This window comes from Anoplopoma fimbria, chromosome 18 (assembly GCF_027596085.1).
Source record: "Anoplopoma fimbria isolate UVic2021 breed Golden Eagle Sablefish chromosome 18, Afim_UVic_2022, whole genome shotgun sequence".
Classification (NCBI taxonomy): Eukaryota; Metazoa; Chordata; class Actinopteri; order Perciformes; family Anoplopomatidae; genus Anoplopoma; species Anoplopoma fimbria.
The window spans coordinates 14,733,456-14,760,254 of NC_072466.1; the positions used below are offsets into that span (position 1 = coordinate 14,733,456).

General features: G+C 39.4%; 1 protein-coding gene across 1 annotated transcript; it reads left to right on the top strand.

The window, feature by feature from the left end:
• The first annotated feature begins 247 nt into the window (after window positions 1–247).
• Window positions 248–25,659, top strand: fmn1 (formin 1). The gene is made up of 20 exons (XM_054619095.1): window positions 248–1,895; window positions 5,870–6,048; window positions 8,652–8,752; window positions 10,180–10,837; window positions 10,974–11,082; window positions 12,954–13,015; window positions 13,918–14,633; window positions 15,010–15,151; window positions 15,642–15,729; window positions 16,742–16,803; window positions 16,903–16,991; window positions 17,136–17,265; window positions 18,224–18,370; window positions 19,305–19,364; window positions 19,510–19,630; window positions 22,826–22,918; window positions 24,163–24,214; window positions 24,615–24,764; window positions 25,188–25,269; window positions 25,537–25,659. Exons 1-20 carry the CDS (start codon window positions 248–250, stop codon window positions 25,579–25,581), a joined length of 4,734 nt encoding a protein of 1,577 aa, XP_054475070.1. The 3' UTR covers window positions 25,582–25,659.
• Window positions 25,660–26,799: the final 1,140 nt, after the last annotated feature.

A 26,799-nucleotide genomic window follows, 5' to 3' on the forward strand; every position in this document is an offset into this window, starting at 1 on the left:
TGTAGGACTGCAACTAACAATCATTTTCAAAAAACAAATAATCGGCTTATGGTTCTCTTGATTAATCACTTGGTGCATGAAATGTCAGAAAATATTTATTTATTTATGTATGCACACACACTCATTTAAAACAGGAGTTAAATAACTTTTTTATCTTTCTGTGTTAGGATCCATGTTGTTGTCCAGTGGTCTAACCGCTCCAAAGAATCCATTCCTCCTGATTCATCTGTGGTAATCAAACAACATCATGGAGAGCACTCACGCTACAATAAACCTCTACGTCCCGGTCAGGGAGAGGATCTGTGTGAGTCCATCCCTCTCCCACTGTGGGGCCCCAGCTCCCCCCTTTAAAGCCCCTCCGAAGCACCAAGGAGGACTAACCTCCAACTACAAGGAGGAGGGTCCAGCTGGAGCAGCGAGGCAGGGTCAAGCAGACAAATTTGTGCTTTCGGATTTAAAAGAAACTCTCAATGTGTTGGATGACTCCTCTGAGTTCTGGCTGACAGAGTTGTTCCCGTTGTGTTTGGAGTGTCAGACTTCAATGAGCATGGGCAACCAACAGAGTACCAAGAATAAGCAGAACCTTTACAGTTACACAGAGAGTCAGGATGCTTTCCCCAAATCCCCCAGACTTCAGATTCCTAGGAAGAGAAGGAGAAGAGTGGAGGGTCTCGTTTGCTCCGGCGGCTTTGAGCACAACCTCAAGATGACACCCAGGACTCAACCGGCACCTCCCAAGGCGAGTAGGCTGACAAAGCCCGGTATGATGAGCTCTCCCACTTTTGGGGTTTGGGACTTCGAGGAAGATGGGTCGATCATGTGCACTCCTGCCGCCCAGAGAAAGAGAGTCATGGGAAAAGAAAGCGTTTCATTGTTGGACGAGAGAAACAGGAGTCAACAGGAGTTAAAGCCAACATGGAGAGTGAAGCTGCCCGATGCCATGTCTGCATCTTTCAACCAAAAAAGAGAGGATTTTTCTGTGAAGAAAGAATGTGCCCTCCATGACTCTGACACAGACCTCTCTGAATATGACAATGATATGTACTCTACATATATCTCCCCCACTATGAAGACAGAAGACAGTACCAGGAATACTCAAAAAGCCCAGATCTTAAAGGCAGCAAGAGATGAAGATGAGGAAAAGAAGGCAGGAGGTGTAGAGGAGAAGTTCTCTCAATGGTGGTGCGAGGAGAAGGCTGCAGCACAGCGAGTAATGGGCAAGATTGAAGAGGTGGAGGGGATCATACGTCGGGTGAGTGTCACCAGTTCGGACTGGATCAAAGGAGGCAGCGACGGGAGAGATGAGGCTCAGTTTATGTCGGATGGATGCTTTGGTGAGGCCCAGAACAAAAGGTGCAATGAAAATGAGCCTCTGCTGGTTGAGGAGCTTCAAGCTCCGGGTGAAGCTTTAAGTCAGAGTCTACATCAGGCCCTGAAGATGGAGGTAGCCAAAGCAGAGAGTGAACCCTTTACAGAGACCAGGAAAACTTCTTATATACCAAACATTGAAGGATCAACAAGTAGGCCCCAAGACAAACCGTTATATTCTCAACACTTCACCTCTACTGAGCCAAATAATTCATCGCCCTCTCTTTCACCTTCGCCGTCTCTGTCTGCACTCCTGGATGTTTCTCAGAGGACATCTAGCAGCTTTGAAGGCATGTCTCCCATCCTGTCACTTCTATTCACGTCCAGTCTCTCCAGCCAGGGCTCTCTGCCTCGGAGCGAGACCGACCAGCAGGAAAAAGACATCTGTGAGCGTAAAATAAGGTGGAGAAGCTCGGTTGAAGACAGTTTATTCCCTCAGGGGGCTGCAGACTGCAGTGAGACAGGAAATGATCAGAAGAGTAGCAGGAAGAGGGAACAGAATCAGATGCAGACGTGCAGATGCCCCGGTGAGACAGAGACCAGTCATGATTATCTTCTCTCTTCAGGTAAAAATGCTAATGCTACTATGCTACTACAATAACGAGTCCCATCGGGCTGGTCAATAACGCAATATAATTGTTTATCAACGTTCAGATGCATCACATTTAGATGATAATATCACATCAGGTTACAGATTACAAACTCTATCGTCCAAATTAATCATACCACACAAACTGTAGTTTAAAATGAACTAAATTATTAACTCTACTCTAGAGCTTTTGCTTGGATCACATGATCTTCATCAGCTGATGGGCTTTGTCCTAATGAAATACAGTTAAACAAAACCAAAAAAAAGGCAAATAGTGGTATCAATTAGAAGCTTTGTGATCAAATATTTTTGAAGACTTGCACAACAGTGACCTGGTCTCACCTCTGTTTGATATATCGGTAAGATATTGAGATTTTCTTAAAGTATTATAGATCAAAAGAACATTTCACATTTCATTGAGACTGACAGGATGTTACATGACAAACCCTTTTTTACAGAGTTAATTCTTTTGATTTGTGTTAGATTCAGTTTACTACTATGGAGGATACTATGAAGGATTTAGCTGTTCTTGTAGCTTCATTATAATTTTCAGGACAAAATACTTTTTAAAAGAAAGAAACAGAATGACGTAGACTTTAAGTGGCTGGTTAGTGAAGTGAACAGACACGGAAGAAGAGCAGATGTCTTTAAAGGTAATACATTCTGCATTCTGTTTGTCAGATTTAAAGAATTGACTAAGACGCTGTGATTTTAATGCTCTGAACTCAGTCCGGTGGTGGGGTAGTCTGACTCTCTCACCAATGCACACACCCACGCACACACACACATACACATACACACACACACACACACACACACACACACACACACACACACACACACACACACACACACACACACACACACACACACACACACACACACACACACACACACACACACACACAGTCTCTTTTTCACCACAGCTGCTGAAGCAGACTGGAAGGATGTGTGGTAGTCTGTAAATAATGACCCCCTGCTGGTCTGACATATCACCACCTCTGTGTGTGTGTGTGTGTGTGTGTGTGTGTGTGTGTGTGTGTGTGTGTGTGTGTGTGTGTGTGTGTGTGTGTGTGTGTGTGTGTGTGTGTGTGTTGTGTGTGTGTGTGTTTGCTTGCTCAGGCATGATGTACCAGTGAGCACCTGATGTGGATATAACCTCGTAGTCCCGCACTAGCACTGACCTGAGACGTTTAAGGATTCCATTTAAAGATCAGAAGATAATGTGTTTCTTTGTAGATGAATGCAAACATTAAACACCCTACTGGATCATTAAAAAGAAAATAAAAGGTTGCACTGTAGTTGCACATACCTCTCTATGCCACTTATTTTAAGGCTCTTACGGTACACGATAAGGACATTTTGTTTCTCTGGTGGCATCTATTTGTCCATCTCTGTGTATAAACACAATATTTCAAGAGGAATGCATGTTGAATCACCTTTCTGCTTGGATAAACATTTTAATTTCTAGAAGAGATCCCTGAATTTAAACTTTTGGATAGTTTTTGGAAAGTTGTTCAAAATGATGCACAATGATGACATCTAAATTCTTCATATTTGATAAAATGAAAGAGATTTGAGTTACAATATCGGTTAAAACATCAGGTTGCTTTAACGAAAAGCTGATCTTCAATATACTGTATCTTCAGAGACGGTGTGGAATAAGGTTACTTGAGCGCTCTTGAAGCTGCTGTACCTAATTAATGTATAGAAATGATTGCTTGCTTGAGTCTAGTATTCATTTAGTCAGATGTCTCTTCCTCACTTTTAGGGAGATGAGAGCTCGACCAGGCTGTGCAGCAGGACGCCCAGCTGTCCAAATAGGATTAATGCTCTGAGCTTTGTAAAATACAACACATCTTTGGAGATTGGTGATTAGAGCGAGAGGAAGAAAGCCATGCAGGGCCTCCGGAGGATTTCATTCTCAAAACCCAGTGTTCTCTTCAATGTGGTCAAATGGAGGACAGATAACACATTTCCATAAGCTGTTTAATCTGGCTTTGAGGACGATCATTTGTCCGCTGAAAGTTATACAACTATCATCTCTATAGCTCCCTCTCTGTACCCAAACGACAGAGCAAGGACTTTGTGACCAGCTCGGCAATAAAAGGGCAAGTGAAAGAGAACAAGGTTGAGCTGCCTTTCACCACATATTAGCTACACATTTTCATCTAAATTGCCCTACAGGACCATCAGTACATCCAATCAATGTTAGCATCGCAGTGGGAATGTAACCCCTGATTCCTACTGTGGCAACTTAGGAAGATGATTGTTGAATAGAAATAGATAAATAGATAGTTTGCGTACTCAAATATGGTTCCAAATACATTTTAAACATCATCATCCATCTAATATAGGTTTACAGCAGAGCAGGTAACTGATAGTGATGGCAATGCTTATTAAACAATATAAATAGCTAAATCTGCTCTCATGTATGTTGTTGCATGTCCATGCAATTTTTATGACATGTCAGCTAAATTGTACATCTTGGGAGCAGCTTTCAGGGTTCAGACTCTGCTTTCGTGTCTGTTTTGTTTATTATTCTTCCCTGTAAGATTAGGATATGTGTGTTTTTACAATGCTTTGCAAAAAATAAATTTACAAGACTACATCTCATTCTGGAGCGTTCTGGTGCTACACCACCCGTGCTTGAGGAAACATTTGTAAATTAAATCATTTTGGACACTGGTAAACTTGTGTAATCTTAGGGTGCTGGTAGTCAGGCACAAAGCATTTCCACAAGCATCACATTATAAACAAATCTCACCGGCTGTCCACTGACTGTAGAGGACAATGGATTAATCATCAGCCACAGGGAAAAATGGAAAGCAAAGCATTATATTGTAGCGACCCTTAGCAAGGAAAGCTACGAGACGTTATCTGGCATATTCTAATTTATTAGCGGACAGTACACAGGCTACTGTGGGCCGTAGCCTACGCCAACACAACAGATAACACCGTTAAACACAGTCGTAACCGGCATGACATAACGCTCCAGCACACAGACTCACTCTTTCAGGTTAGCAGAACCACACAATTACATCCCACCCAACTATATCTGCCAATCCCAGGTATTCTCTCTTGTGCCACCTAAACCCCATAGGAAGCTTGAATGATTGACAGGTTTGACAGCTATACAGGTCATGAGACCTTCACTGACCCGCTGAACTCAGTAAATGTCATAACTCTTACTCTTAACTTGAACAACTTCTTCTTGTAACACAATAACCCTGATAACATAACAGTTGAACGTTATATGTCACTCAGTCCGTTACAATATCAAACAGTTAGAAAAACAGTCAAATAAAGATGAGTGTGACAACCAGAATGCTGGAGGTGTTTTTTGCTCCTTTTGAGTTTCAAACGTTTAAGAGAGATATGTTTTGCTGTTCATTTACGGCTGAAGTTCTGTCTTATATCCTCATGGTGACACTGCAGCTTAGCACACAAGACTTACTGTATGTCTGAGAATCAGTTAAATAACTTTGTGTTGATTTGATTTAATTTGGTAGACAGTTCTGGATAGAGGTGACAGGAAGGGAGACATGCCTTCAAAGCTGCTAGATGTCCTCTGAGACAGTCAACAGCATTTTCTCTCCATAATGAAAGGAAGAATTAAAAGCATTTTTTTCAGAGGCACCAGCTGATGTGGCACTTTGATATTGAAATAATATAGATTTGAATGACACTTCAGACTGTCATACATCAGATATGTGCCAGATGTATGACCCCGCATGTGAAATGAGCGCTCAAGGAAATTTCAGATTCAGTGTGTTTTTTTCTCTGTTGATGCTGTTTCTATAGAAACAGATCTGTGTCACAGTGAAACAAACTAATTTGGGCCACTTTAAGTTGCAGTGTGACAAAATAATGATCCTGCTCTGAAGATGATTTGACTCATTTCCCCCCCAGATGAGGCTCTGCAGAGACAGGAAAAGATCTGGCAGCAGGAAGTCGAGGAGTCTCTTTTCTTCTGCAGGTCACTTTCTCATCCCTCCAGACCGAAACACATTGACTTCCTGTGCATCACTGCTCCTGAAGATGACATCATTGATACACCAACATCCACGCCTCTCCCACCGGAGTTACAAGTGAGTAGTTTTGAAGACTTTTTGTTATGCTGTCTAGTCTGGGAGTTTAAAGTATTATCACAACCTAAAACTCGGCAGTTGTTTCATCAGAGCATATGACACTTAATTTAGCTGTTGTAGTGTTAGACAAAAAGACAACTTGCAGATCATTTGTTTATGATGGTGTGCCAAAGTAATCCAGAGCATGATACATAACCATTTACTTACTCCAGCGGCACACACACACTGACAAACACAGGGCCAATACCAGGAAGTGTGACACTCCTATGATATGGGTAATCTAGGGTGAACAAGATGAAATGTATCATTGGGTAAGTGCATGAAAATGTGGCTCCTCCCCTTAACTTTTCACAACAGTTAAAAAGAACATGATATACATTTTGCATGTGTGGTGATGGAAAAGTTAGAATAAAGAAAAAACTGTTTTCATCTTGTTTTTGTAGCTTTTGACTGAGATGCACTTTTGAATGTGATGTTTTCTGTCTAATTTCAATGAAAAGACAACGGCTTTGTAACACTGAAAAAATATTGAAAATTAAAAAGAAATAGTATAAGTAAATATTCCATCACCATTAACCTACATATCCACACTACATCTGAGTCTGATCTCTTCCTTCACAGTCCTGTGGATTCAGGTTTAAAAGACAGTGTGTGTGTGTGTGTGTGTGTGACAAAGAGTTCCTTGTTGTTACATAACGGAAGGGATTTAATGTGACTCTGTAGGTGCATTGTTTAAGCAATGGTATCTGAATTAGCATAAAATGTATAGTTTACTGGGGTTTAAAGTTCCTAAGCTCTGCCTCTTTCCCTTTGTACACATGAGTGTGTGGAGCTTAGAGTTGAGACAAATTGCATATATTTTGACCATTGTTAACACTAAGGTGACACATTGCATGGGGAATATAGACAATAATAATACAAATAATAAGAATAAGAATAAGAACAAGAATACATATGATTCATTCAAAAATGCAATTCAAAACACTTCTTAAAACAGGATAAAACAAAGATAAGAAAGGGTTAAAAAACCTAATAATAATAAAAAAATAAACATTTAAAAAGTCTTATTCTTTCTATTTAAGTAGAAAGAATATAGGAGATAATAGGGTAATATTCTTTAAATATCATATCCAGTCTGAAGCTACTCTAAACTCAAACAAACTTTAAGTTATGGAGAATCCAAAACCAGACAATTCAATAACGTAAACAGAAATAATTTGGTAAGTTTACATTTGTAACCATTCATTAAGAGCCTTTAACCACGGTTACGCTTTATGTGATATGTTGATCTTTCGATTTTAGGCACAAACACTGTATTTCTGCTGCTTCATGCTGGATTCATTCCAGTGTGTTTTCTCAGGAGTGTTGTGCTCTCTGATTCTAATGCTATTTCATGGGATTATCTGTATTCTTTCCTATTACATAAACACAGCTCACATAATAAAGGCCACAGTGTCCCTCCCAAGGGAATACAAAAAAACACTTTATTAGTATTCCTACGAAGTGTAGCAAATTAAGACGCCACTGCAGAGTTAGAGGCAGGTCTCTGATTAGAGTAATGGTTAGAGAAAGTTAAACAGTGTGGTGGCATGCGGTAAACATGTCACTTACTTGCTACTGGGTGTGATAATGTAACATTAAAGCAAACAAAGGTGGAACATGAGAACTAAGGAAAACATAAACCAGTTGAGGAGGAAGTTTATAGTCTCAATAACATTTTTTAAACTCAGGAATCCACAAAAACAGTAGATAAGTCTCTTCCTCATGGAGCTTAAAATGTGTGCCAGTCCAGGCGTTTCTCTGAGATCTTATCCATTAAGTGCCTGCATTTGTGCCCATGTTAAGCATATGAAGTATTTTCACTCTTCTGTTTTGAATGGCTCACCTCTTTCTTTGTGAGATATTATATATACAAATATATTTTCTTATATTAGTGTTTTCACATCTTTAATCACATGTTTGAGATATTGTATTGTGTTTTGTTCTTATAGTACACTACTTTGTGTTTTATAATTTTTTGGGACTTATTTTTCAGATAAATAATGATACTATTTTTAGTATTGATCGATATCACCAGCTTGACTGTGAAACAACGTATATCTTTGTTTTGAGAATTTATTTGTTTATTTATGCATTTGTTTATATTTTTCAGTGTTAACTTTCAATTCTTTGTTTTGAGAATGCAATTACTTATTGAATCTTTGGTCTGTAAGGTTTGTTTAATTTAGGTATTTCTTACTTTTTGGTTATTTTATATGGCCTCCTTCTTTTGTTTGTTTATTTATGTAATGCACAAAAACAAAGGCAAAGATTAGCTATCTTATTTATAATATAATGCATTCAAAACTGTGTATATAAACATTAAAATGCTAAGCCAATAACATTGTCACTGAACAGAGTACTTATATTTTTTTACAACCAATAATCTGAAAGAGTTTTTCTGTCTCCACACAGTGTATGTTAGATGTAATGTGAGCTGATTATAAGTACATTGCAGGTGGGGCTAGACCCACTAAAACGCCCAGATTAGCAGAGTGCTGCTCAGTACCGACATGGGAGCAGAGAGTCCTTGTCACTGTGGATTTACAGTCCATTACGTTTAGCAAGTGATCCCTGGCAGTCGTGTTTACCCTCCTTCGGCTCTGGGTGTGGTGCCCCTCCGTCTGTTCTGGGAGGCTTTCTTTGCCCTACGCCTCACGGATCTGTCAGGGTGTTGTCCCAAATAGTGGCTGAAGTCACCATCTGCTTCCAATTACACAATGACAATCTGCAGGATGGAGTCCAAGATGCTGCTCTGTAAATTATAGAAGCTATAGAGTAGCCAGAGGGAAAAAGGAGGCCGAACTAGGAAGCCAGGAGTTGGATCTGACTTTTAATTGTGGTTGAGTCACTCTAACCGACAGAGCCATGGAGCTGGGGTTTGGAAAGCTTTCCTTTTCCATTACTGTGTGGATTTCTCTCCTGCTATTGGTGGCTCCAAGTGACTAACTTCCAGTTTTAGGTTTGGAAATTTAGTTCTCATGTAAGGCATGAAGGAGCTGCTGTAGGGCTGAAAGGATACACTTCTTTTCAACAAACTGGAGCGGAAACAGGTCGGATTTTCCCTCGTGGTGATGACATTTTATTGACTTTATTGACTATTATTGATAGTAAATGGATGTTGCATGATCCTGGAATCAGCTATACAAATGATTGCATGCCATACAAATGCCTGAATACCAATTACACCTTATGAGACTACATTTTCCTAATGTAAGATAGCACAATGTTGCCCTTCTTAAATATGAGCAGTTTAAATAGGCACCACAATGTTAATATTGTGGCAAAACTTCCTGCTCTCACTCTGGATAACATCACTACTTTCTTTATGAGCTACTAATGAGCAATGGACGAGCAAAAAGCCATTCTGAAGTGTTTCCGGACCCTCACAGAGGAGGAGAATGAGGATATAATGCAAGGAGGCACTGAGCTGGGTTTGATGAGCTTTGAAGATGCTGTGGAGAACAGTAAAGACCCCTTATCAAGCATTATATTGCCTCATGTAGGGGAGAAAATAACCTCTAAGTCAGAGGGACACATAAGTTGGAGAGAAGCAGAAAATTACTCAGACATGACAGAAGAGGAGCGGAATAATGTCGACCTAACAGAGCAGCAAAGCATGGCTGTAAACAAGAACTCACTGGATGAATGTACCTTGAAAGGGTCTCTGCAACCAAAATGTCAACACATTTCAAATGACTGCACAAATACAGGTTGTGAATGTGTCGCAGCAGTCAGTGCCACGCGAGATGATGCTGAAGAAGCTAATGAGAAAGGAGGAAAAGGCTGCGAAAATGTTCACTGCCAGAAAGATTTTGTCACAAGTACATCCAGTCCGGATGAAGGTTCTGACCCCGACGAATCTGTGAAAAGTAGATCCTCTAAAAACAAACATGTAGTGATAACGGTGACTCGGACGGGACCTGCAGTTGAGGAAGTGGCACCATCTATGCAGCAAACTGGTGGTGCTTCCTGCTTTAAAAATAATGAGGAGCAGGAGAGAACAGGTGCAGAGGAGGACAGCGAAGAAGATGAAGATGAGAAAAGAGATGTATTTCCAGATTTTTCCGCCCGACTTCACCCTCCACCCAGCACCAAAGACACCTCACCAAATATTCTCATAACATCTGCACCCAATAACCCTCCACCTGGATCCACCTGCACCAGGGCCACCTTTACCCCAGGCTCCCCGACGGACAAGCAGATCCAGATCCCGGCCCTCTTCAGCGGCCTGAGGGTCCTGAGGAAGGGGGTAGTCGGGCCTGAGCACGACACCGTGGCACAGATCCAACCTCCATCTCAAGGAACAAGGAGGGACATTTCCCCCAAGAAACAGGAGGATTCTAAAGGTCAGGGGAGCTTTCTGGACCAGATCTCCCAATTGCTGAACAGGGAAAAAAGAGGGCCCGAGAATGAGGAGATTAAGGAAATGGAGGCTGAGCAAAATCGGGATGAGAATGAGAAGAACCAGATTGAAGAAAGTCAAGAGGGTGAGCGGAAAGAACTTGAAACAAGGCAGGGTGCGGGGGATTCATTTGAGTCTACCAAAACTTCTGTGTCCAGTGCAGAAGCTGCATTTGATGCCTTCAAAGCTTTTTTCACCCCAAAGCCTTTGAAAAGGGACCCAACAGATAAGGTGGACCTGGATGCAGTGAGGAGGAAGATAAGAGCGGATAAAGATGTGCTTAGAGCGCTTTTTGAGAAAAGATCCAACAAGACGCCAGAGAAGAAAGACTCAGCTGATGGCAAAGTACAAGTTGTGTATGAATATAACATCAACTAGCTTTACAGGAGCCATGTTTGGAATACTGTCCAGTGCGAAAAGAAGATTTATTTGTAATTGATTGTTATAAATTTGTTGTGAATTTTTTTCCCCCTACTCTTAGTCAGAAGCATCCACCCCAGCAGAGGCAGAGGAAAGAACTCCTGGTCGCCTACAAGCCGTCTGGCCGCCACTTAAGGAGGAAAAAGTTGGGCTAAAATACACAGAAGCAGGTACTCACAGATAAATATACATTTTAGTTTTTGTCATATTTAATATACATTCATATTTTGTTTCCAACCTCATTGTTTGGGATCACACAGACTCCTCTGTATGAAAAAATATGTCTCAAATATGTTTTTTCTTTTCTTGTAGCTTCATTCAAATCCAAAATGTAGAACGTATTTAACTGCAAACCCCTCTATTTGCTACAAACTGAACTTGCACATTTGATGAAGGTGACAAATTATAGAAATGATCATAACATAATGTAAATAAAAATTAAGCAAGAAATATCTTGCTTCATAACGTACAAGCACTAAAAACTATTTAGTGCTTATTTTCCAATCGTCTTCACAGACAAATTAAATGTACAGCATGTCAGGTCAGTTGGACTTCTAATACTAATGGTCTCCTCATATCATTTGGGATTCGGAAGGGTAAATATTGCGATAAAAGTTTGTTTTACAGTGTGCAAGAACCCATAAAGAAGTAATGCGTCATTTTTGGTGGCACACATGTCATCATTTACAAATCTCGGAAAAGTCTTGAAGTATGAAGGTGATAAAAGAGTATTAAGTATGTGTTTTCATCTGTTAAAGAGGGTCTGGGATCACCATCATTGTTAACAAATAGTGGAAACTTGAGAAGGCCTGCTAAAATAAATAAAATTAATATATACACCAGCCTGTAAATTTAAAATTAAAATCCACACAGACTCATTATGTTTCACTGAATATTCATGACAGACAGCTCATTCCAGACAGAGCTGTAGAGGGAGTAGTAATGTTTGCTCTGTGATAGCATGTGATGGATGTGATATCAGGCTCCACTGCTTTGGTAAACAAAACTCCACCCTGTGAGCGTCCACAGAAAACCAGTCTGTGAGACTCCAGCACCTTCAGTATGTGAAGGGATTTGCTGGACTGCATGTGAGAGGTCACATGGGGAACAGACTGAGGGGGTTTAAATCAACATAAATTGAGACTCCAAACAAAAAAAAAATGGCTGACTGAGACTTCTAATTATTCGCTCCGCAACATTGATATAAATTCACAAATAATGAGCCATGTTTCTTTTTTTGTTGTTGTTTGGTGCTACTGGTCAACAGGGGTCACTGATTGTTACCATGGAAACATGCCTCTTAATTCTTAGTTTTTAGACTTAAATTAAGTCAGTTTTTGCATTGTTTTAAACGGTCTAGTTTGCATAAAATTAATCGGAGGGAAAAATTAAGTCTGGCCTAACACTACAGACCAGTCTCAAATATCTTGTCTACAAAACACTGCTTTTTAAAGGAATACTGAGTCTCAGCTAATATGAGATGCATGTTTATCATATGTCACTCACAGCTCTTTAAAGGAACAAAAGTGCTCCTGCTTCCTTTGCATGAGTTCTACACTAGAATTATCTCACCTTACATGGAAAATGTAAACCTAATTTATCAAAATGGTTATCAAAGGTTGTTTGAGCAAGGATTAAACTGTGTGCTTCATGTGTACACACCCACCATTCTAAAAACGTCCTTAAGTTTGTTCAAGATGCCAGTAAACTGTCTGCCATATGCTTTTCTTACATCTGAAGCTCTGCCACCATCTGGTAAAGTTTTGTATTGCTGTTATATCCTCAAACAGCCCTCAGCCTCCTGCAGTGCTAAAACATGAATTTGATTTGCCATGCAGACATATTCACAGCTCTCAAGTGTCTCACAGTTGTTGTAATTTGTGCTTTTTTAGCTTGTTCCCCGTCCACATCACTAAAGTAGCCATTGTGATAAAAGAAAAGCACTCTCGGGCACCACAGCTGTAATGATAAACATCTGTTTGTGGTATAAGAAGAAACACAAAGCTGTTGTGAAATGTTCTTGTGCTCTGTTTCCTCTCAGAGCACCAGGCTGCTCTCCTGCAGCTGAAGAGAGAATGCAAAGAGGAGCTAGAGAAGTTACAGGTCAGTATGAATGATACAGCGGGGAGTTGAACCATGGTGTGCTGCTAAATCGTTTGACATTTTGGGATATTCACTTAATTGCTTCTTGCTGAGAGTTCAATCTCCTCATTATCCCCATTGATGTAAAGGCTACCTAGCCCCAGTTTGTTACTCTCATGCATTAATTATCGTTACATTGGTGTCTGATTTGGAAAAGCCAGAAGGTGTTTCCTTAATCCGCAAAGACCCTTTTGTCCATCTGAATTTAAACACTTTCTGATTGCTGCACGATGATTTTTTCGAAGCTGTTTCCTGAGTTGCAACTCTGTTTCCCAAACAAAGATGGCTGGAAGTGACACATACATTGTTAAATTTTATTCCATGCAGAACGCTTTCAAGCACACAATTTATTAACAGATTAATTAATTTATTTTTATGTCATCAAACACATGTCTATATTTATCTTGCATAATGGAAGTCAAGCACAGTGATATGTCACTTCTGGCTACCGACTATGTCTAAGTTAAGACAGAGTCTCAACTTCGGAAATGTGTCCATAATTAGAAAAGAAAAAAAGATTTACATTTTTGAAATTATTTTTCAAGAAAAAAATGTGTCTAAAGCATCTGCAAGTCATCTCAACATGTAAAACACACAAGCACACTATTCAAAATATAATGAGAATTAAATGTCCAATAATATTTTTTATGATAATTAGTTTTTTTATCTTCAGTAAACTCCTTTTATATAATATCAAAAGTTAATGTGTAAAGAAATCTTACTGTCAATGTATTTTTGGGTTAAGTGGACAAAATAAAGTTTGATTTCCTGATAATAATAAGATTTTGGAAATAGTTTAAAAATGTAACATTACTACTCAAGATGGTCAAAGTGGGGCTGAGCGTGACTCATATTATTTCCAGGAGGACTTAGGTCAGGAACTCTCCAGACTGAGGGTGGAGAACGAGGACAACGTCGCCCGTCTGGCTGAGCTGCAGGCCCAACTCTCCCAGGTTGGGACGCGCCGTCGTGGAGAATTCAAAGACGTCGCAGTATCAACGGGAGACGACTTTTTACACAAATCTTTCCGCACAGTGTGCGTCCAGACCGACCGAGAGACATTTGTTAAGACTCACGAGGATGGAGAAGATTCAGGGAGGGTCTACACCAGCCCTCAGCAGCAGAAGGTGACCCCCAAAAAGCTGGACCTGGCCTCTATCAGCCTCAGCCTGGCAGGTCAGAGGGACGATACTTCCTCCTCAACACATGAAGCTCCACCCCAAACTCTTCCTCCACCTGGAGCCACGCTGCCTCCACCTGAACAACCTCCTGCTCCTTTTCAGGCAACCAAAACAGTCAATCTGCCACCTCCTCCACCTCCACCTCCACCTCCACCACCACCTCCACCTCCGCTATGTTTGTCTTCACCCCTAAACCACATGCAGCCGTCAAATGGCCCTCCACCACCACCTCCTCCTCCTCCTCCTCCTCCTCCATCCATGCCAGGCTTTGCTCCCCCACCACTTCCTGCTCTGTTTGGGGGTCTCATTGTTGAAACACCTCCCAGGAAACCGACAGTGGAGCTTTCCCGACCCATGAAGCCTCTTTACTGGACCAGAATCCAGATCCAGGACAACAAGTAGGTTCACAATGAATGAGAAAATACACAAGATGATCATCATCCCAAAAATCAAGTCATATCATTTGATTTTAAGTAAAGTAAAAAATGATCTGTGACTGTTAAAATCAATCTAATGAAATCAAAATGTAAACATTTCTAAAACTGCCTAATGAGTCATATAGCCGCAGTTCTCCTGAATGGCCTTTAGAAAAAATAAATAGTGAGAATCAAAGATGTTGAAGTAAAAGCACTTAAATTATATATATACATAAGGCATTATGAAATCAATTACTTTATGAATCAATATAGTTCAATGATCTAAAAAAACACACTTTGAAATAAAAGATAGATTGAAACAGAGGCTGAATAAACATTATGCCTCTCTCTCACTCAGGAACAAGACACTGTGGAGTATTTTAGAGGAACCAAATATAAAAAACACCAGCGAGTTTGAGGATCTCTTCGCCAAAGCCACCACACAGACCAAGAGGAAGCCGCTGTCAGAGGCTTATGAGAAGAAAGCCAAAGCCAGGAAGGTAACACTCAAAATGAACTGGAACATCATGCAAAGACACACTTTCATTTGTGGGATTATTTGCTTTATGTTGTTTGTCCACTAGAGGGGGTTGATGCCATCGAGTCCTCAGATGCCAGATCATTAAAAATAGAGCATTTTAAATCCATATCTAGACACAATTATGAGATTTTTGGTGGAGAAAGACACTAAAGAATCCACCAATGTTTGAGTTTATGTCCTCCAGAGGATCAAGCTATTCATATTGAACTCAAAGTTGTGATTTATGTTGTGTGTTATGTTGTTGTTTGTTTTGCTCCTTCTTTTTACAATAAACTCTCCACTAATGACTCACTAATGGCTTCTATAGTGGTAAGATGGTCATGGTAACTGTGTGTGTGTGTGTGTGTGTGTGTGTGTGTGTGTGTGTGTGTGTGTGTGTGTGTGTGTGTGTGTGTGTGTGTGTGTGTGTGTGTGTGTGTGTGTGTGTGTGTGTGTGTGTGTGTGCTCAGATCATTAAGCTGCTCGATGGGAAGCGCTCTCAGGCCGTGGGCATCCTCATATCGAGCCTCCACCTGGAGATGAAAGACATACAACAAGGTGAGTGATAGAGACATTTCATTTGTCGGTTGTGTTGCTTGAAAACAGCTTGGGTCAAAGCTGCTGATATTAAAATTTCAAAAATACATATGAAATACATATAAATATGAAAAATACATAAAGTGTATGAGAGTAGGATAAAAGTTAGTATTTAAATAAAGTTACTTTTTAACTGCTTCTTTTATCATAAATGTAATAGTCCATTATCGAAATACATTATGCCTACATTTTGCCACATTAACAATATAAAATCATCAATCAAACACTAAAAAAAAGGCTCCAAAAAGTGGCTTTGGTAGTATCTCTCATATCATATATCACAATGTAAACAAAGCTCGTGTTCAAGTACTTTATACTTTTACTCCTCTTCATTTCCTTTTCCTTTTTTACTCCTTTACTCTATCACAATTATTTGACAGCTAGAGCTTTGCAGATTGTTCACAGCAAATGAAACTCCTCCTGAAAATTAGCACTGCTACAGACAGTTACAATATTAAATTGATGCTTCTACTTTAATGTATCCGTTGATTTTAAATGGATGATTTTTACTTGCAACAGAGTATTTTTTACTTTTAGGATTGTTACTTTAATTAAAAATAAGGATCTGACAACTTTTTCCACTACTGGCTGTATTACTAGCTGTATTTCCATTCTAGTCTGGGAACTTGAATATGCAGGCTTCATCTGTAAACGTTCAGGTGACCGCAGCTCCCTGAACATCACAAACCCCGGCATTACGCTGGAGTTACCCTGTATTTCACTCTGAATAACAGCTGTTGGTGAATGTAAAGTAGGATTAAAGGCTGACAGTCACCACAATGTCAGCAAGACAGTTACAGCGAGATAATATGCATTGCTTATCCAAAGTCCTGCAAACAGCAGAATGAGAGGAGTGGGTTCAACTTCCTCTTGGCTTTTCCTTTTTTGTCCTTTTTAGTAGATTTTCACGGTGTACTATTTACCGCTTTATCTCAAATGTGATATCTGTGCTTATTAATATTCCCCCTTCTAGCTGTACTGGCAGTGGACCACTCTGTAGTGGACCTGGAGACTATTGAGGCACTGTATGAAAATGTAGGTGTTACGGCACACTATTACTTTAACATACTGTGGTTTAAGTGCAATTGTAAAATTACGAACCCCTAAATTCCTATTTTTTTGTCAATGTGTCAGAGAGCGCAGCCAGAGGAACTGGAGAGAATCAAGAAACACTACGAGACGTCAGAGGAAGAGGAAGTTAAACTCTTGGATAAACCTGAACAGTCAGTATTTCACCTGCTAACAGAAATGTTTGGAAGCTGCACCAATAGTTGATTTATTGTTTGTGTGTATGTACGCTGAGGTTTAAGAGGGATGGACAATATCATCACATTTTGTCCTCTTGCTGTTGATTTGTTGTGCTCCAGGTTCCTGTATGAGCTGTCTCAGATCCCAGACTTTGTAGGCAGAGCTCACTGCATCATCTTCCAGTCGGCCTTCATCGATGGGATCGCGTCCATCCAACGCAAGCTCAACACAGTCTCCTCTGTCTGCAAGGTAGAAAGAAAAAACCCCGCTACATGATTTATCTTCTCTTGATATATCAAGCTACTATATCAATTACAATTATCTCCTTTTTCATTTCAATATATTAACATCCTAAGAAATATTTGAGCCGTCGGTAGTGTTTTCATGCATTTCACTGATCATTTTAATATAAGTAGCACCTACATGTCTTGTCACGTCTGACTCCCTCTGGTTCAATGAAAAGATGTTCTGTGTATGTTTCCATTTTTTTTATCCTTCATTTAATCAGAAAGTTCCCATTGAGATAGAATAACTCTTTTGCCAGAGAGGCTGGGTCTCAAGAAGCACATAAGCAAAATGTTTAATATACAAATACAAGCATGGACAGATAACATCACAATAATAAAAACAAACAAACAGGAATCAGAGTCTAAAATAAGCAACAACATTGATCTTTAAAAACAGATTTAAAAATATTTTAAACATGTCAAGAGCAGGTTTCAAGTTAAGTTTTCCTTGCAGCTCGTTCCAAGCTTGCAGGGCATGAAAGGTAAAGGCAGATTTACCATGCAGCTCTGCATGGATGTTTAGGACCATGAGAAGAATTTTCTCTGATTATCTAGTATAATATAGCTACAGGAGTAATATGTCAGTAAACTGGATATGTACTGCGGTAATTTGCCCAATAAAGCTTTTTCCATGACAATAACCATATGGGTCTGTCTCCTTAACCGTAGTTAAGTTAATTGTACCATTTCATATATTTATTATGATGTGTAAAGGAAATTTTCATCAGATAAAAACAGCAAGGTAGCATGATTGATAACATGCATGCATATACAGTCTATATGCATGCATATAAATTACATCACCTTGGCCTAACTCAAAAAGGTTTTGAGTGTAAATCAAATATGATTGAATGTGTGGATCATCCTGAGTGTGGTGCCAGCTGATTGTAGCTGATCCTATGGGTGTTTTCTATGTTAAGGCTCTGCTGGAGAGCGATGGTGTGACGGATGTGATGGGGCTGGTGCTGGCTTTAGGGAACCACATGAACGGAGGCAACAGGACCAGAGGTCAGGCCGACGGCTTTGGTCTGGACATTCTGCCTAAACTGAAGGACGTCAAGAGCAGAGTAAGATATCGATAACGGTTTGAGAACTGTAGCGGCTCTTTTAGATGCTGATTTATTCCTCCTTTTCAATGGGTTTTAATACTGCAGAATTTACTCTTACTAATTGTTTTTTTAAGGGAGTATATGTATACGTGTAAGAGGTGGAACTTATTGATCATTGGCCAAGAGCAAAAAACAGTTTTCAGTGTAAATGCAATCTGATGTGAATGGTTGACAGTATGTGAGGATGTGGCAGGGACATGCTGAGCAGGTGCTGAGGAGGTATCTTTTTAAATAAAGATATTAAGAAATATTTATATCAAATAAGTGAATACCACAGCTTATCGTTATCATGCTATCCATAATAAATGAATCCAGAAAATAAAACATGTAGTTTCATTTCCAGAGACCTGATATTTAATGAAAGTAAATGTTCTTGAATACAAAGGAGCACTTTACTGCCATATCTTTGATTGATGTTCAAGTCACTTTTAAATTCAAAGTTTAACATGAAAAACCTGCAGAGAAGGTGGTAGACCTTTTTTCAGCCCGGCATGAACAGCCTCCACCATTCACCGGGTTACAGTTTGTAGAATTGGTGGCCAAACTCTGTGTGCAGGAGTCAATAAAGCACATTATGTTGCTTCTTAAGAGTATTGTCACGACCCCATGGTGATAAAAGGAAAGTGAACTAAATTAGTTCATCAGCATTTTTATCAACTCACAGAAACTGAATTAATTCTCTCAACACAAATCAAATCTGTCTGAGTGATCCCATACAGTCTAAAACCATGCATCAGTCTAAAAATCATGCATTGGATTATTTTTCTAGAATACATTTTATTAAACATTTTTGATGAAGGGACTTGGATATGACAGAGATCAACTTGCTTCACACTAAGCTTTTACTTTTTGCTGAAGCAGTTGTGACTCCTCTCCTGCTTTTTCTTCTCAGGACAATCGTATCAGCCTGGTGGACTATGTAGTGTCGTACTACCTGCACAATGTGGATGAGGTATTAGTTCAAAAACAATTATTCATTATATTTGTCTTTACCAATTTTGACTTGGACCTAAAATAGTTTTTTGAGTCAAAAGAAACATTACATTTCTCAGTTCCTGATGTTATTGCTGTTTCTTTTTTTTCTTGAACTCCACCAGAACGCAGGCACAGACAAGAGTATATTTCCACTTCCTGAACCTCAGGATGTCTTCCTGGCTGCACAGGTCAAGTTTGATGACCTCAACAGAGACCTGAGACAGCTTGGACGAGATCTGACAAGTACGTGACGTCACTACTGCAACCTTTATTTATTCCAGCTCCGTCTCTCTACAAAAACAACCCCTCTTAGTTAATAATATTAGATTATAATCCCCCAAAACATTATTTCCACACTGAGCTTCAGCATCCATGTGACTTGGTGACCGGAATAGTCTGGCCCTTGTGGTCATTTTGTTGTGTGTTTTTGTTTGAAAACCTCAGCTGGGCTGTGTAACTCTATCACTCTGATTTTGAGAAGTTCCCACAGACCAAACCTCGGCCCTGGTCTGGCATCGTTTTTCCGCAGACACAACCCCCCCTCCAAAAACTCAACACCCTGGTTTCCCATCCCCGGCCCCAGCCATTGAGTAACTGTTTATACTTCGACTAAAGGCCTGCTTCTTTTACCAAACTTGAGTTTGCTAAAGCCCCAGAACAAAAGATTTCCTCTCGTCTTTCTTATCCTTCTAGCTTGTTCCCCTCTCTCTCTCTCTCTAACTGTGCCCATATGACGCCACTCAGCAATGCCAGCCAGTTAGAGTCACGTTGAGGACAATGCTTACTCTTAAATGCGTACGATTGTGAGCGAGTGCATTGTTGTATCCCTATGTATACATGTGTTTTTGCCTGCACTTCACTGTGCGTGTATTCAGAGACAAGCAGGAGTCTTGCTGCTGATACAGGCCTGGCGCCTTTCAGATCCAGCTTCTAATCCTCCTGCCCATCAGATCTCCCGTCGCTGTGCCTTTGTGCCCCTGTCGCCAGAGCAGGGAGAACATAGCATCCCACTTACGTAATCTCCAGACCTCCAGTATCTGTAGCATCTCTGCATGGGCCTCTGCAGAGATGCACCGATCCTCAACCTGCTCGGCTGTATCACCTGGGCTCCAGTGTGGCCCCCAGATGTGTGCCGCAGATAGCTTTCTTTAGCTCTCAACACAGCTTTGTCTTATCGGCCCGTCTACCCAAACCACTGTGCAATCTGGATCGCCCATCACGGCTTCCTTTTGTTCTGTCTGTTTGAACTGTCTTCGTGCTTTGTTTGTCGTTCTACACTCTCCCTGTGTTTTCTGTGTGGTTGGTTTGAAATGTTTCCCAACAAAGTTTTTGGGAAATTTGTTTCTCTTAGTTCATGTTGACTATTGAAGGAAATGAGAGCCATAGACTGTTTACATTTAAAATAGCTTATTCACTGTAAACAGTAGTAATTCATCCTAATTATTACAAAACACATATTTTCTCAATTGCCTGTCAGTGTCATGTGGACATGTAGATTTGGTTTCATTTGTCCAGGCTCTGAGATTTCTTCTTCCTATCCAAATTAATGGCGAGTCAAATTTTCTCTGTGCTGCACTCACAGTGTTAGAAATTTGCATTTAAAAAATCATCAGCAGTTTATTCAGCAGTATAACTCTGCCCTGTTTATATCAATAATCCACGGACCTTGGTGTCAACAGGTAGCAAACACATAGTATGAACATGAGGACATAAGGTTCCCCTAAATTTGTTAACTATCTGCATAACTATGATTGGAAATGTGGTCAGCCTGTCAGTTGTTTAGTCCAAAACGTTTGTCCATGGTGAAATATCTCAACTTCTATCAGATGGATTGTCATTAAAATTTTGTGTAGACATTCATGAGCCCCAGAGGATGAATCATACAAACGTCGGTGATGCACTGACTTCTACCTTTAGAGCCAAGATGTGTTTGTTTAGATGGATTGTCATGAAATTTGGTACACACATTCATATTCTCTTCAGGATGATTTGTTAACTTTGGTGACCCTTAACCTTTCCTGTAGCTTCCAGCATCAGGTCAACATTTTAACTGACTTTGGTTGAAACTCAGCCTCAGTTGTATTTTGTGTTTAAAGCTGATTAGCAAATGTTAGCATGCATCACCAAAACTTTAAAATCCCCTCACTATGAAACCAAATCACTGCTTCAGTCTCACATCTGAGAGCACCACACCCCTCATCAGCCGGCTCTGTTTATTTGAAGGTCTTTAACCCTCTTTGGTCTAAAAAAAAAAGTAAACTTCTGTCGAACACAAAAGGCAGACAAAAGAAAGGAAAGAGAGAGAGATAGCCGCCTCCACAGTTTACATAAATCCCAAAATGAAAACAGTATTCTTTTGTAATCTTATCTGGGAGATGTTGATCGAGCGTCAGGGTGTAGGGGGGGTTGGGGGTGCAGGGGATTCGGCTCCCTCTGCAGCCTCTATTATGACTGGCTCCGCAGACTGGCTCCTCTGATCCACTGATTGGATGCAGATCAACATGAAGCCACTGGCAGAGGGAAAGAGAGAGAGAGAGTTTGCAGTCGCCATCTCTGGGTGAATCTCAACGAGTGATATCTGCTGTAGAGAGGAAGCTGTGTTGATAACCTCCTGCTTAGTCACAGGTGGAGCTAGTTTAAACCAGAACATGCTCTCCTTCCTGTGGAAGCCCATTTCTGCCAGTCAAAGAAAAATTATATTGGATAAAAAATAAATCCTTTAAGTTATTTTAATGACAAACTTTGGAAATCTAAAAAATAATATCTAAAGGCCATTTAACACCAAGTCCGTATTTTTCACAAGTGTTTTCTTAATCCTTCATCTTATTAAAATAAGATGGTATTAAAATAACCGTCCACAGTGAGTTGATGCATTTTATTACTCTATTTCGTGCTAAAAATTGAAAAACAAGAATTCAACAATTCTTCTTCTCTGTATGCTCTACTTTGTTTGTGATAAAGTGCTTTGTGAATCAGTTAATCAGATGCAATTTTATTGATGATTAGGTTTGCATGGATGGTGGCTCTGAGTGGTCAGACAATGCACTTTGGGCTGTGAAAAAAATGCAGAAAATTAAACCAAAAACTTTAATGACGACGAAAGTTTCAGCGTTGGTGTGTAAATATGATTTATTTTTAAACTATGACAATTTTTGGACTTGGTTTGCAAAGGCTTTTAGTTTCTCAACAAGAAACTTTCGCAAAATAAAGACTAGTTAATAATTACTTTACATTAAAAGTCTTAAAGCAAACAAATTAGAACTTAGAAAATCAAAAGTGAGGAAGCATTGTGTCCAAAGAAACCTGGATTCAACAGCAGTGATACATATTTGATGTTCCTCCGTAGCTACACTGCTTTTTAAACAATGTTTATGAAACATAAAATGTGTATTTTTACCCTTTTTCTGAACTGTTCTCTTGTTTCTTTTTTACAATCAGGATGTGAGAAAGATGTACAAAACGTTTGCTCTGATTCTCCTGAAGAAAACCTGCAGCCGTTTAAGGACAAGATGGAGGCGTTTGTTCTCAGCGGTGAGTAGTAACGATGGTATATAGTTCAGCTGTGAACCTGAGTCATACTTTAAAAAATTCAGACATGTCTATAACTCCTGTTACTATAGGTGAGATTTAAGACCGGCATTATTTTTTTGTGTTTAACAAGGAAGATTTCTTTCAGGAGACTTAGCTTTGTTAAGAAAAACACACATTTTAAGACCTCTGGAACCATTGTAAGGCCCACATTTAATATTTACAATACTGAAGATACTTAACTTCAGATGATTTCTTTTAAATGCAATGCAAACTCCCCCAAGAATGATCATCAGGAACCTGTCAACTCTCCTTCACTTTCTTTCTCCGTATGCTTCATCCGAACTATGCTATTGTCTTTAACAGTCAGTTAAATCTTGTAACTGCCTGTGTGTTTGTAAAGGGCAGATAGGATGGATTGAGAGTAAAAGGCTAGACACTCAGATAGGGATCGGACACATTTGGCAACGTCTGAGAGACTCCTGCCTGAGACACACCGGCACTGGGAAATATTTATCCAACCAACCGATGTCCTGCGTTAAAGAGCTTCCTGTTCCCAGAATTTGAAATGCTGCAGATGTATTGTAATGTTAAATGCATGTCTTGTTTTGAATATCACCACTTTTTCTGCCTGTGATGAAAAGCGACACATCAAAGCGTTCAGAGACCGCTGGACTTATGTTAGATCTTTCGTCCCTTGTATCACATGTGTATCAGTTTAATTAACCACAGGTGGACTCCAATCAAGGTCTACCAACATTTCAAAGATGATCAAGAGAACTGAGAAAAGGGATGCTTGGGAGATTTGTCAACTTGTTTCAGTGTTTTACATGAATTAATTAGCAAATATTTCATTGTATTAACTGTATTGTATTACAGAGTGTGGATTGATGAGAGGAACTATTTGTTTAAATGGTTTTGGCATAAGGCTGCAAGACAACAAAATGTAAAAAAGTGAAGGGTTCTGAATACTGCCAGAGAAATTGGACTGTGTGTGCATTTTTCTGACACAATTTGTGCTAATTTCTCCAAACCTTTACAGTCGGTGTAAAATATAACACTTTTAAGATGTTTTATAGAATCGCATCACAATTTTACAACCATCAGACAAACAAAGAAACTACAATTTATAAGGGAATGTATCTAAATAAAAAAAATAAAAAATAGGTCTAAATTGCAAATGGTTGTCGCTTTTTTGGGAGTAGTCTGGCTATAACTAAACGGTTTCCTCGTCTGTTTCTCTGCAGCACGAAAGGAACACACAGAAGCTTCGTATCAGTTGATGACCGTTCAAAAAAGGTTGGAGAATTGAATCATGCTGTTATTTTGTGTGCATAATACTGGCCTTCATCTGAATTTGGTGATTTGTTCAGTTTCTACCCAAGCATCCACAAAAATGTATTTGACAAACCAAAGCAGGTAAAAAATATGACATTTATCTTGTCTTATCTGTGATGTTGTAGCTCTAAAACATCACAGATCTACAGAAACAAAATGGCTAATGATGCACTTCATACATACTACTTACTACATACTCATTATGTGTACATCTTTCAAAGTACTATTGTATGAACAAACATTGTTTATGTGTTATGGGCCTAAGACCTACAGTAACACTCAAGATGGGAAGCAACCTGGCTGAACACCTCCATCTTGGTTTATTTTGCTTTTCATCCTCTCTTTTTTCTATGCTGTTCAGTTTTCAGGACTTGGTTCTGTACTTTGGACTGAAGCCCAAGATGGGAGACAATGAGGTGACCCCCGGTCATCTCTTCATGCTCTGGTTTGAGTTTTGTGGCGACTTCAAGGCCAGGTGGAAGAGGGAGAACAAGAACATCTCTAACGAGAGGTATCAGATAGCTGTGTGCATGTGAATCTTTAGAGCCAACAATCTTTGCAAAAAGCAGGATTTTTTAAATTGAATTTAGAAAAATGGATTCAGTTTAGAATTGGAAAATGAAAAGTGTTTTAAAACCCTTTGGTTGATCCCAAAAAATGTGCCTAACATTTTGTAAAAAGTCCAGTCAGTAATTCAATAGTAGACCAACTTCATGTCATTGAAAATATATTTTTTTGGTTCGATTAAGCTGAACTTATATTGACTGACTGCCCTTATTTTATTTATTTATTTCCTGTAAATGATGGTATAGAAAACTGACACATTTTTTGGTTGATGCATTGAATTTATACTGTTAGTAACCTAACATTTCATTTTCGGGACAAAGTCTTAACAAATAATTAAACCTGTGACGTTGACAAATTGTTTCTGCAGATTAAAAGAGGCCCAGCTTACAGTGAAAAGGATCACAGCAGAGAAGAAGGTGGAGACCAGGAAGATCAACCCAAACAGCCTAGTAAGACTGGATTCCGGACAGAGTCGATATACTGACGACACAAAGAGAATTTCCTCTAAAATCGCACATTTCCTAATCCAGTCCTCGAACATGCAATGCAGAGAAATAGACTTTACAAATATACTCATGCTCTCATTCTTTGACATAGCACCTATTACAAAACAGATATTATAAAATTCACTTCTGTCTTGCTGCTTTGATTGCATTGTGAGTATGCAGTGTTTTTGGTCTCCATTTATAACACTAACTGTTTTTTTCTCCCAACAGAAAGAGAGGCTGCGTCAGAAAGAAGCAAACATGTCTTCAACATGAGAGTCTTTAGAGAAAATGTGTATAAAACTGATCGATCGGGATCATTACAAATTACAAACAAATTTGTTGTTTCTTTTACCGGACAATGTAGAATTCTCATTCATCATTTACTGCTACCTAACATGTGCTGAGATTTAAAAGATAAAAAATGTAACAAATGTGCAATATTTAGAAATAATGACTATAAGCTTAAGTGCTTTTTTTATATTATTGTATTGAACTTTCTACGCAAATTATTTGCATTCATTCTGACATCTTAATCTTCGTAGAATATTTTTCTCTATGAATAAAATCACTGATCAGAAAATATGATTTCATAGCTTTTTTTTTTTATTCACAAGCAACTTTACAATACAGGATACACATATTATACACAGTCATAAAATTAAGTGACGGTTACCAGTGCAGGTTGAAAAAGAAAAACCTCTATATGATCAGCTTTACTTCCCACACAGTGGAAACAATACAACCATCCAAGTCCTTTATAGACTTGTCTTTATACTTATGTTCTGAGAAGATGCTGCAAATCCATTTGACTGCTTGCTGCAACAAATATACCTGCCTTAAGCTTAAACACTGTTTTAGGTCATCAGAACATCTGGCAAAGTTCCTTCACCTTAAACTATTTGACAGATCCACTTTAACTGTTAACACAATAAAGTGACTTTGTGAAGCATGATGACTGACAATTGACAAGATATTTGAACAGTGTGCTGAATTATTAAATGCAGCTCATAGTATCATTTTAGAGGGGAAAAGAGCACCTGAACCAACCACTCATGCATATTGTAAATATCAGCATCTTCTCTCCATAATAATGATTAAAAAAGTATCAGGTAAGATCCTCGCCTTCCAATTCGCACTGAATTCTCACGTGTCTTTTAAGATAAAGACACTCTCCATTTTTTTTTTTTTTTTTTTTTGCAAAGCTGCACTTCTCTTCCAATTGGAAGCGGATGTTATCAACCTCGGGCGGCTGTGGCGTAGTGGAGAGCAAGGTAGTTCTCCAATCAGAGGGTCGGTGGTTCGATACCCGGCCTCGGCAGTCGATGTGTCCTTGGGCAAGACACTTAACCCCAAGTTGCTCCTGAAGGCTTGCCATCGGTGTGGACTGTATGTTGCATGAATGTTAGTTAGAGTCTGATGGTGGCACCTTGCATGGTAGCCTGTCATCAGTGTGTGAATGGGTGAATGATATGTAATATACTACTGATTGTA

What these genes read in the sequence shown, in the direction of transcription:
- fmn1 (XM_054619095.1), top strand. Translation starts at nt 248, where the DNA reads ATGGAGAGCACTCACGCTACAATAAACCTCTACGTCCCGGTCAGGGAG. An exon ending in GCAGACGTGCAGATGCCCCG is followed by an intron (nt 1,896 to 5,869) that starts GTGAGACAGAGA and finishes TTTCCCCCCCAG; the next exon opens with ATGAGGCTCTGCAGAGACAG. An exon ending in TTGATGACCGTTCAAAAAAG is followed by an intron (nt 24,215 to 24,614) that starts GTTGGAGAATTG and finishes TATGCTGTTCAG; the next exon opens with TTTTCAGGACTTGGTTCTGT.